The 12,992-nt window shown below is 37.7% G+C and overlaps 1 protein-coding gene across 2 annotated transcripts in view; it reads right to left on the bottom strand.

Moving 5' to 3' along the window:
- Positions 1–12,992, bottom strand: part of NBEA (neurobeachin) — an 817,699-nt gene that overhangs the window by 247,272 nt on the left and 557,435 nt on the right. Inside the window, exons 1-2 of one of the 2 annotated variants that reach the window (XM_081128333.1) lie at positions 1,621–1,641; positions 490–626 (exon numbers count right to left, since the gene is read on the bottom strand). Coding sequence is in view for 1 of the 2 variants with exons in the window: in XM_081128332.1 (XP_080984458.1) it covers positions 490–626 (137 nt within the window). In the remaining variant the exon portion in view is untranslated. Of the gene's footprint in view, positions 1–489; positions 627–1,620; positions 1,642–12,992 lie in introns of those variants that run through there. The other variant, XM_081128332.1, reaches the window with a different exon arrangement.

Raw genomic sequence — 12,992 nt, 5'->3', positions numbered from 1 at the left:
CAGGCGATAAAAAATGGATGTAATGATGGAGATGAATTTATATCTAAATGGTACCCCCTCCCTGCAGTTTCCTTATAATTTCAATCAATAATAATTCACGTTGCAATCTACACTTTTGAAAATTAAAAGTGATCTCGGTAAGAAATTTCATAAAACCCTTCCTAGTCTTCTTAGAGAACCTGAGGTTTTGTACCCCAGGGATTTGGGAGCAATTGGCTTAACTACCAAATCTGCCCAAATGCACACAAAGGCACTCATAGACAGACTGTTAAAATGTGCTTGCTCTAGTAGTGCAGGATTTAAAATCGTTAATATAATCTTCAATCCCATAAAATAAAGCATGTGTTATTTCGTTCATTTCATTTTCTATGAGAAAGATAGGAATCGGCTCCCCTCCCCCACTGTCATTTAAAAACCAACAAAACTGAAAACCACTTCCTGCCACAAGGCCACCAGTACCACAGCCTAATTCTAATCACTTTAACTCACTTTCGCGTCGATCTTTTTGAAGGCAGGATCATCCTCATCTACCTCGAAGTAGATTTCTGTCGTGGTGATGGAGAGAGTCCCTTTGGCCACCACCACCGGAGCGATGAGCTGGGCGGGCGTGCTGAGAACCACTGGGCCTGAAAGACAGGGGCACCAGAGTCAGGCTGAGTCCCTGCGACCATCTCTGGCTCTCTCCCAGATGGGTACCACAGGTTCGTATTTTTAAAGAGGCACTAAAAACGGTGCCTATATTACTCAGCAAGCTCCTTTCATGTGAGATAAGGTCTGCTTAGCTTTTACACATTACGTTAAAACGACACTAGAAACACTTTTATAAATACCCACTTTTATAAATAACCAAGAGGTTATAGAACTGAATAAATGACCCTCAGCAAGTAAGTTTGCAACCTCCTCCTAGAAATCCTACGTGGTTCGTGAGGCGCTGTCTTTAAATAAAGTGCGGAACAGACCTGAAGGCCCGATTCGGCGAGGAGCACCCGGCTGCCAGGCCCTCCGCAGGGAGCTCCGCCGCGGGGACCCGCGCGCACGGCCGGCGAGCGGGCGGCGGCGCTCGCGGGGCGCGGGGGGCGCCGCGTAAACCCCACCGCGCTAACGGTTCGCATCTTGCAGGGAGATGAATATCGGTGTCCCGAGGAGCGCCGCGTACACATACACGCACACGCACGGACGTTAAATACATTTTTTATGTTCTGACGTAGGGAAAAAAAAGAACTCATAACAGTGGTTTTTCTAACCGAGAACCAGTCAAAAAGTGATGAAATTGTAAGACATGAACAAAACGATTCTCCGGAAAGCGTCCGAAAAGTTCTAATTCTCAACTTTTTAAACTAGAGGAATAAAGCTGCAGTAAAAGATTTTTTAGACAGTGTGCCTACTAAGGTGCTTCCTTCAAACCCCTCAATCTGAGAGTAGAAAATTAAGAATTTCCAGACTAGTAATTCAAAGGGGAATTGCTGAGCCGGTCCTCCAAGGTCCCCGCAGGGGGCCGTTCTCGGCCGCCCGGCCACAGGCGCGGACGCCGACTGCGCGCTCGCGCCTCCGCAGCGAGGGGGCTTTGCGTCCTTCCAGGGCGCCTCACGCGCATTTTTAAGTCAAACGAGTCACAATCACCGCAGAAGGCGGTTAAAAGGAGGGTCGCGGGCGGACGTTGAGGCCAGGGCCCTCGGCGGCCCCTCGCAGGGCGGCTCGCACGGCCACGGCCACGGCCACGCGAGCAGGCCCGGGCGGCGGCGCCGGGGCCGTGGAGGCGGCCGCGCCCCCAGGGACACGGAATTCGCCGCGGTCCTCACAGAGCCGGTCGTTCCGTCCGTCGCCGTAGGCACCGAGAGCACTCGGCCGGCTTCCGTCGGGCTTAAAGGGGAGGACGCGAGGCGGCCCGAGCCGGCGTCGGCCTGCGCCCTCCGCCGCGCCCCCGCGGGTCGGGGATCGCTCGGCCGGTCCGGGTGCGTTCCCGCCCCGCCCCCGCCCCCGGCCCGCAGGGGGCCGGCCGGGGTCGCGGGCCCGCAGCTTCCGCCGCGGAGACGGCGGAGTCGGGGGTCCACCTCCGTTCCGCGAGGCGGTCGATCTGAAGCGCCACTTTAAAGGCTCATCAATCTTAATCTAGGTTGCTCAAGTAATTATGCCCGAATCTCTTGTACGATTACAAGTGGATTTGGGTTTCTATTCCCCAGGCCCTCCTTTGTGTTTATTGGAGGGTCTGTGCGCTCTCCGCGGCCCGGCCCCGCGCCCAGCTCCAAATCCCCGAACGCGGGGGCTGCGTCCGACGCTCCCTTAACCCTTCAACCACCAGGACTCCTCTGGATGCCGCTCGAGTATTTCCCTTCTGGAGAAACCCAGGTTTACTGCAGTTTGGGGCAAGGTGAGAAAGAAGGTGGCGTGATTCACATCAGAAACAGTGTCGTCTTACTCATCCTTGGGCCTTGTTAAATATAATCTTAGGAAAGTCCTTATTCTAAACACAGAAGTCTAGGGATTTCTGGTTTAATACAAGTTTTTGGCATTTGGCACCCAAATGGTCAAAAACCTAAAAAATGGCAAACGGCTTCTTTCTCTTAAAAAGTAATTCAACATATCCAAACAACCAAATTGGAAAAACTGAAAAAAGTCAAGAAACACATTATGAAAACCATACCACTGATTTACTGAAATATATTACGAATTTCAAATACAATTCCGTAAACTTTTAACGGGGAACACATTTTCTCTACATGTTTCCCTGTGTTTCTGAAAGGACACTGCACTTCCTTTTGATTTTACTCCAATCTTGTTCTATTGAATTGCTATTTTCTGGGGGTTTATAAAAGGGCTTCAAACTGGTCCTTTTAAAGAAAGACACATCATAAAATACTCAGCTTTAATAGTGTGTCATTTTACCCTTGTCCCTTGGAAATCATCAATTACAACTTCCAATTCCATAGCATGTTTAAGGAGCACTGAGTCTTTTTGTTGTAGCCTTCAGGAAGCAAAACAGTCAGAGAGAAGAGTTAATCCACTACAGCAATAGAGAGAGGGGATTATACTTTAATCCCTCATGATTTTAGGGATCTGATATTAAAATGTTTATATAAAGCACAATCACAAACCAGCAGACCTTCCATCTGGAAGATGTGGTTACAGTATTTAAAAAGGGCAGCATGTCTGGATGCCAGAGTAATGGTCACCTGGCAGGTTCTGTTCTAGAAGATAACTTGGTAAAAATTTAACTCCTAACTGCTTAGTGTAGTGAGTTGGGAACCTGAATGTACATATATTCAATCCAATCACTACTATAGCAATAAAGGGATAAAATATAATGTCATCAGCATGCAAATAAACAAGTGATGAATATGAAAGTGTGGTCAAACAAATGGATGGGACAAACCATCTCCCCTTATTGATGCCTATAATAGTTTAAAATTGCATCATCTAAAGTGGTAATTAAAGGAAAATAAACGTCATTTACTTTTTAGAATTGGGAATATGATGTTTAAGAAATCTTGATCCATTACTGTTTTTGAAGGGAGGATAGGGATATCACTTGCCATTAATTGTAATGTTAATCTAAAATCTGAATTAGAACAAAGATCGGTTCCCAAGCATAATGAAAAGAATCTTTAAAAGAATAAATTCTCTTTAGAGCCATAGGGTCTTTAATCAGTTGAGATGGTAAACCTAGAGTAGAAAAAACATGTTTTATATTTGAAAAAGGAACTATTCATCAAATATATTTTAAAAGTATAATGCTAAAAAACACTCGTGGGTTTGGATGCATTTACTGAAAACAAAATTCTAAGCCTGGAATTCTTAATACATCAACTTTTTAATAGAACTTTATAGTTTACAAGTTCTTTTACATAAAACTTTATAGTTCAATATTCACAATTTTGGGTTATGGATGTGAAAATATACTCTTGCCCAAAGATCACCAGGAACACATCTGCAGCTGAAAAAGTTGGGTTTGTTGATCATTGCAATGAGGAAGACATGGAAAATGAGGCAACTAAGTACGAGGGTGTTGGAAAGACTTCCTGTAGGATCTGGGCTTTGGTTAAATGGTTTTGGGAAGCAATCAAGGAAGGAAGAAGGGTTTTACTCTGGATTGGGCTCTATCAGGAAGCAAGGACAATTCTGTGATTGGGTGTCTTAATAAATCTTATCTAAAGGGAAGGAGGTCTAGATCTAGTAGCAGTCACTCATATTATTAGCCAGGAGAGGGGATGTTCGGTATTTAGGTGGTATGCAGAGTGACCTTGTTTTGGTCTGTGCTTAGACAAAATTATAAGCTGTTTTTGTCTCACATCATCATTACGTGACCTTGTCTGATGTTGGTGTTCTGTGCGGTTATGTCCAAAAGGAGAACACCATAGCCTAGCTGTGAGCTCTAGGCCAGCTCCCAATACTGAGGCCTCCTTGTAAGGGTAAGGCCGCTTTCCTTTTTCTCAGATACAGGAATTGATCACTTTTTTTGGGAGGGGTTTCAACAACATTCTAGTGCTTAAAAGACAATTTCTGGCAATTAGATTTTCAAAATTAGATTTACAAGTTGCAACATAAAGAACAAAAAGGAATATACAGGGTAGGGCAAAAGTAGGTTTACAGTTGTTCGAATGGATTAATACAATAATTAATAATAATACAAGAATATACTCTGTTTCTCTCACAACTCTAAACCTACTTTTGCCCCACCCTATGTATAGGGACAAAGAGTTGAAGTTAATTAAAATTGGCATCGTTACAAGTAGTTGATGACTTTAAATTGGAAAAACAAAAAAACTGTACATGAACTTACAATGTATTTTAGAATCACTTGAATATTTTCTAAACTTAGTTTGATATTAATAAAAGTTTTATTAGTTATATGGATTTTTGCCAACCTCAATTACTTTAAAACCACATGTTCAATTTGTTTTTGGAACATGTAAGAGATTATTTTAGGATATAAACATGGACTAATCTTTGTAAAATTATTAAACTTGAAATCCTGATATTACTTAGAAGAAATAACATTGGAAAACCTTTATTTTTAGTGCAAAAGAATATCATTCCAAAAAAATATTAAGACAAAAATATAAGGAAGTAAATTTTTGCAATTATTTCTATAATGTGATAAAAATTTGTAGGAAAATAACTTTCAGCCTAAGTGATGAAAACATACCTAAAATATTTATCATTTCTTTGAACTTATATTATTTTCCCCATAGAATTAAAAGGATACAGTGCTTTAATCTTAAAAGAAAATAAATTAGCAAAAAATATGAGAAAGTTGGGATTTTGTTTTGGAATCCCAGGAAAGCTTTATTAGGCATTAATAAAACAGAGGTGTTTGTGTTTGTGCCTGGGGGAGAGGGAAGTTAAGGGGAAAATGCAGAAAATCTTAGATGACTATTATCCAGGATAGTTCCCTGGGTCTCAGGTATTTAAAATGCTTCAAGATTTCAACATGGAGATACATTGTAAAAAATAAAAATAAAACCAATGATTCATCAAAAATATTATAAAATAAATAAAATGCTTCAAGGAAAAAGAAAGTACAGTTATACAATCTTTGGACAGTGACTCTTTTCTTATATGCAGAGAATACTGATAATGGTCCAAGTATATTAGAACAATGATCCTCTGAAATTTTCAAAAACTTTTCTTACTTGAAAATAGTTATAGAATCATTTTGCTTAAGTCAGGAAAATATCACCTGAACAACTAATAGAATACATACTTCAAGAGTTATGAATTTACCTTTCAGCATTATTCTCTCTTTCCCTAATTCACACATACACACTCAGGCACACACATATGCACACCTCCCCAAAACTATTATAAACATTCTGTAAACCCAAATTTTATACTACAGAGCTCACTGTGTTGAAGAAATGGTCTCTCTGTGACTTCTTAAACATAATCTATCCTCAGATTGAGATTAACAATAACCAATCATCCCCAGAGTGCACTGATTTCCTTAGATTATTACTCTACAGAATGAGACAGGTGCTTAAGAATGCACATTAATCTTTTCAGATCTGAGTAAACCCACCTTTGGTAAAACTCAACCTACAATAGTTGGAAACAGAAACAGAAAGAACAGAGCCTTTGAAGACTACATTTTAACAAGATATCTGTTAATCATGGCAGAACATCTATTTTTGCACTAACATCTAAAATTACATTTTATTTAATGTATTTAAAATAAATAATTTTAAAAGCACTGACAAACAATCTGATAGGTTTTAACTTTAACCTACTATTTGTGATTTTCAATTTATTTGCAGAATAGATAAACCAACAAAAAGTAGTGCATATTCAACAAAGGGAACAAATAATTTTATAAAAGGAAAAGCTTACAAAGCATATATATTCTAAGTAAAATATCACTGAGTTATTTTCTAGCACAAAAACATACTAATGAAAGAGTTTTAATGTTCATTGTGATAATTTGCTCTGCCTTTTGATTCAATAGGTGAGCCAGCTGACATTTGTGTTTCTAGTTATATCACATTTAGTTCAACATATGGAATACATTTTTCACTTTCTGGAAGAGTACTGACTCTTTTATAGTACTAGGATATCATTTAATGATGGAGAAGAGTAAATTCCTACTAGACTAGATGAGTGAATAAACTGGAGGTGATGATTTAAATCTATTGGACAAGGAGGACTACCTCTTTGCAAACCTTGGTTGGATTAAGTGCCTTGCCTTTAAGTTTCCATAGTTTCCTGGGCACCTCTTTAATTGCAACACTTATAATACATTAAATATATGTATTTAGAAATCTGTTTCTCCCAGTTGGCATAAGCTACTTGAAGACAGGAACATTATCTTCTTCATCTAACACAATATCTATCACATAGTATGCAATCTGTGTTTATGGAATTGAATATAGAAAACTATATACACACACCATTATTGCATGTGTATGTCATAATAAAAAGCTCACTTAAAATAACAGATTACATGTTTTATATTTTTCTGGAACTGATTTCAAGTTGTTCTTTAAAAATACGAAAGACTGAATTTTAGAGAAAGCATACATTTAAAAATACGTTGAGCCCGGCTGGGCATAGCTCAGCGATTGAGCGTCGACCTAGGATCCAGGTGATTGGGGTTCGATTCCCGGTCAGGGCACATGCCCGGGTTGCGGGCTAGGCAGCCGATCAATGACTCTCTCATCATTGATGTTTCTATCTCTCTCTCCCTCTCCTTTCCTCTCTCTGAAATCAATAAAGATATAAAAAAAAAGTTAAAAAAAATATGTTGAAAACAAATGAGAGTTATAATGTAATTGGTCAATCTAGCTGTATCACATGCATACTATTTATTTTTAAATAACATGATTTTATAACTGTCATATTTTACCTAGTATGTAAGCTGTTCCCTCTTTGTATATTAAATGCTTAGACATATTTAACTCAACATTCATTCCTTTATGTAGTCAACAAAAAAATAGTCACTGTCTTTGGCACTAAGAGAGAATATAGTAAATATAAGACATGCATTTTACCCACAAAGAACTTACACTACAGAGTAAACTAAGACACACAGGAACAATTTTGACATAAGGGAAAGTGGGTTTAGCTAAGTATTGTTAAAGTACTTTACATGAATTAATCTCATTTATTCCTCACAACAAACCTGTGAGATAGGTACTGCTATTATCTCTAATTTACAGATAAGAAAATGAGACTGAGCAAAATAATGTAGAGAGGTCATACAACTAGTAAGTGATAGAACTAGGATTCGAACCTGGTTATTTGAGTCCAAAGTCAGGTCATTTAACTGTTATGTATACTGCTTACCCCCAAGAGAGGGACAGAAAAAAATTATAGACATTCACAGAACTATGATGATTTTCAGCCTTTTTTCGGGGGGTGAGGAGTAGTTGGGACTGGATGAGGAAGTGGTATCTAAACTGAATTGTGATGGATGGGTAGGATTTGGACAGGTGGTTATGAAGGCGCAGAGCATTGTAAATGGGAAAGAGTTTGAACAGGAGAAAATAAGGTTGGCCAGTGATTAGGATATAAAGGGGAGCAATGAGACTAAACTGAAAAACCACAAATGGCCTTGAATGTCAGGCTTTTTAGGTTAAAGATGAAAGGTCAGGGATTATAGTGTGGAACAGCAGTCTTTATCCTTTTGGGGGGTCACACATCTCTTTGAGAAGATGGTTAAATATATGGCCCCTTCCTAGAAAAATTCATAAATATCTGTCCATCCTAATTGTATAATTAATGAAGTATTCATATTTTGGAGAAAAATAAAATGTTATCATTTATCTTGATGCCTTCCTCTGTCTAGAGATTTTTCTGCCTCTGCATTCATAAATTTTCTCCAGTTTCAGAAAATACATCTTTCATCCTCTTCAAACTAGTTACTTTTTCTGTGTGGGATTTGGCTCTACTGTCCCCTGTCCCTTCTAGCTACTCCCTGACCTTCGTCCCTCCTTTCTTTGTGAAGCTTCTAGACATCAGTTTCTGTCTTTTAGTTCCTCACTCCTGGTTGCTCCTTTTGGCTTCACCTTCATCCTCTGCTTAGGCCAAGGTGTTAGGGAAACATATATTAATTTACAAGTTAAAGACTTGGAAAAGTCCATTAAAAAACAACTTATGTGACATTTTTAAACCCAGAATTTTCCAAACACATTGCAGGATACATTTGCCCCACATTAACAAATTTCAAAAACTATATTTCCAAGGAATATCAGTTTGAAAAATAATGAAACAGGGTTCCTTGACGTCTAGAGAATACTATTCTCTCTTGTTCTCCTATTGCCTGACTTCCTACACAGTATCCTTGAGGGGCTCTCCTGCAGTCACTGCCATTTCAACCTTATTCCACAGGGGATCTGACATTGGCCTATTCTTCTCTTTATATATTCTCACTTTCCTTGTGTGATCTCAGTGGTTTTAATTATGAGTTCTACACCCACCTTGGCTCTCAAATTTCAAAACTTTATTATCTATTTGAAAATTTTGGATATCTAACAGATCAATTTTAACCAATTATTTCACTCCTCTCTCCCCTAAGACACATTTTCTCACATTCCCAAATAGATCTAATAGTTTCTTATGTCATTTCTTCTCCCAGACCAAATTCCAAAATTCCCCTCATTCTTACTCCCCACAGCTAGTCAATTATCACCCTCCTTCACATATTACCTTCTAAGTGTTTTTTGTAGCTGTCCCCTTCTTTTCTCTCCTGTCACCACCAATTAGTGTAGACTCTCATCACCTCTGGTTTGGACAATAGCCTTTTACCTCAAGTCTTGCATCCTAAAACTATAACTTACAAGTGGCCTTGTAAGTTACAAGCAATTTTTTTAAAATGTGTAAATTGGATCTTATCATCGCCTGGCTTAAAATCCTTCATTGTCTCACTGTAGCCTTCAGGATAAAAATCCAGATTCCTCCAGGCACATAAAGCTCCCCAGGTAAGCGCCTCAGTCTCTACTTCAGAGACTCCTTTGCCTCGTACTTTTACCTAAATAATTGAGAACTACAGTAGTTTCACACAGAAGGTGATATTTTAGCAAATGATGTTTTCCACTCTAACAACTCTTTAAATCTTTCTAAATCTTCAAGATTTAAATGCTTCAAAATTAAATGCTTCAAGATTCAAGATGGGAAATACCTAGTCTAGGAGGGCTTTCCAGACCCTCGCAGTGGTCAAGGGCCTTGTCTTATGTTATGGTGATTTCCTCTGTATATCCAGGATTCCCCTCCTCTCCGCCCATTATCTGCTCTTCCTCTAGACTATATAACTTCCTTGAAAATAAGAACTTTAACCTTATTTGTCTCCTTACTCAACACACCCACTGTAATTTCTTGTATATAGTATATATTGTGTATATATTTGTTTTGCTTAGATAACCACATCCAACCTGAGTCAAGTTGAAATCTGACATCAAAGAATAAAGACCCAACAGGTCCTTCTAGCTCTTGTCTTTACTATGTGCAACATTTTTTTCCTATTTGAATCTACTCTTTTCTCTTTTATTTCACTTAAAAATAATGCTGGTAATAACCCACATAATTGATGTTAGGTTGCAACTTGGAATTAAAAAAACACACTGATGCAGTGGAATGAACAAGTGCTTCTTATGTGATCATGATGTCTGGACCTCAGTTTCCATATCTTAAAATGAAGTATAATACCTAAATCATAGAGTTGTAAAGTTATTATCCTGTAGTATTGTTTTCTCTTAACAAACAAATTAAGCCTCCCAGCCTCATTTGCCCATCCACACTTAACTCTTTACTATTTACCTAATTCATTAGTACACACACACACATCCTGGCCAAAAAAAAGCTAGCTGGTCCATGGAGACTCATTCCCACAGCCCAATCGTAGATTTTTTTTTAGAAAGTTTTTTATGATACCTGATTCTTTATATACAAATTGAACTGGAATAGCACTGCAACTATACTTAGCTGTTTTATCTGTTAGTGACAAATAAAAAAATTAAAAAAAACTTAACAGAACTTTTGAATTAAAAAAAATAAAACATTGTGATCAGCCTCATTCATTCATTCATTCATTCATTCATTCATTCATTCATTCATTTTGGTTTATCCTCAATAGAGGATATTTTTCCATTGCTCTTTTAGAGAAAGTGGAAGGGGGGAAGAGAGAAGAGAGAGAGAAAAACATCAGTGTGAAAGACACACACTGATTGGACTGGTTGTCTCCCACATGCTCCCTGACCCCGCTGGGGATAAACTTGCAATCCAGGTACTTGCCCTTGAACGAGAATTGAATCCTTGACCCTTTGGTGCTCTCCAGCCAACACTACTACTGAGTCACCCTGGGCAGGGTATGGTGAGTCATCTTCTGATCAGTAAAAGTGCCTAAATATTTTATATGGAAAAATATATTTAACAATATATAGGCAGCAAACTCAGCCTGACTTTCTCATCTTTTTGCTGATAAAAAGTTCTAGACTTATACTTACTGGACTGACGATTTAAACTGATGGTGCAGATTCTACTGTGATAATTACTTATAAATTGATTGCCATGCAAATACTTGTCCCTAATTAGACTGTTTTTAAGTACCTCCTTCTGCAGGCTATTACTTTGTCTATGTAGCATCAAGCCATGAAAAATAAAATAATTAAATAAAAACATATTTTCAGTACATAGGCAGACTTCTTTGTCCTTTGGTCTAGTACTTTTCAAAGTGTAAAATCTGTTATTCCACTAATATTTGAATTAGTGCCAAAGTCCTCCAGAGACCACCAACACCTTTGTAAGTGTAGCAGTATTTGATGATGAATGCTTCATCTCTCCTCTTCTCTAACTTGCTAACATCCACAGTTTGGGAGTAGAAAAACAGTTTGTTATCTCACATTATTTTTTCTCCAAGTGTGACAAACAAGATAACACATATATTTTCAGTACGTGATTAATATCTGCATTCAGCATTCATATACTTTTTACAAATACATGGCACATGAAAGTTTAGTGCCCTACATATATGGTCTACTGATGTTAGCTGAGTTGTTTATTGTCCCTATTTTCCATGTTGGTAGTAAGCATAACAATAAATCAGTAGAGTCACAGATTTATGGGAAATCTTCAATAGAGAGAAAAAAGTAAAATATAAAAATAAATATCAACTGGAACACTGTATTAGAAAGACTAAACCTCATCTTTGTGGTTTCTGAAACAGCATAACAAATAATGGCTTATTTTTAAAATTTAAAAAAAAAAGATGTAAGAATGTTATAAATAATTTGAATCATGTCTAATAAACAGTTGAATGATGTCCTTTCATTATATTTAAAATTTACATAGTTTGGTTAGAAGGGATGCTGTTACAGTTAAGAGTACCTTAAAAGTGTTTATAATTTTATAGACTATAGAATCCATGGTTGAGCGAGACATACATTTTTGGAAATACAAAAAAAATGAATACAGTGAAATATCTGCAGACTCTAAAATGGCCTTGTAAAAATATTGTAAAAATAATGGAAACAGGCTAAGAAGGCCTAGATATTCAAGGTGAAGTTTTTATTTATTTTTCCAACTCTTTGACTGAAATAAAAAATAAGTTAGAAATTTAAATATTTTAGCTTTTTAAAAAATGAGCATGTGTTTAATGTTGTTTCTAAGAACTCTGTGAATTCTGTGTTTGAAGCTGAACGTGAATCCTTTGGGTATACTATTTATGACTGGCAAAGCAACTTCCTAATTCAAAGAGAGAGAAGAAAGACTTATAAAGACTCATAAGGCTTTTTCAACATCAAATAGCTTTTATTAAACAACATTTTGATGAGTTAAGTGTGAGTGAGTCAGGGACATATGGATTAAATTTCCCTTGAAATACACATGGGTTTAAAAATTAAGGGGAAAATCCTGCGCAAAATGTACTTTAGAGAATCCAGAATGTTTAAAAGACATTGTTTCCCTACATACAAATATCAGGTTGATTCAATTCTGGTTAGATTCATAACTAAAACTAAATAAAAATAAATTTGAAGAAATCTTTTTAAAAATGCTAGTTTTGTTAAGGAAGGAATACTCCTTAACCACATTAGAACTGTACTCATGAAGCAGACGTAAGCAGACAAGACCCGAGAGCATCTACATGGATGAAGCATGAACTTGTTCTGTGTTACTGGTTCTCTTGTTCTATAAACAATTGTAATAAAATCTTCCCATGCTTTTGGCTCATATTCTTTTTTTAAATAACAAATTTCACTGAAACACTCTTAGCTGTTAGAATTCCGTTCTGGAAATTTTATTGCCTTTCCTAGAGTCCTCAGCTCCTCCTTCATACATTCTCTGCATTTCACTTCATCCTCCTTTTTTAGCTCAGGTTTTTGGTAACATTCAATTTACTTATAAAAATTTTGCCTCTGGAATCTGGAAATTCCAAGTTAGAACATTTAAAGACCTAAATTATCTATCTGATCATCTTTCTTAAAAATCCTCACCCAAGGACTTGCTTAGGAAGGGGGAGAGAGAGAAACGTCGACCCCGGTTGCTTTCTGTACCCCCCGGACTGAGGT

The sequence above is a fragment of the Miniopterus schreibersii genome, assembly GCF_964146895.1.
Source record: "Miniopterus schreibersii genome assembly, chromosome: 2".
NCBI lineage: Eukaryota > Metazoa > Chordata > Mammalia > Chiroptera > Miniopteridae > Miniopterus > Miniopterus schreibersii.
The sequence above is the reverse complement of the archived record's forward strand: the minus strand, read 5'-3'. Positions and strand labels throughout refer to the sequence as shown.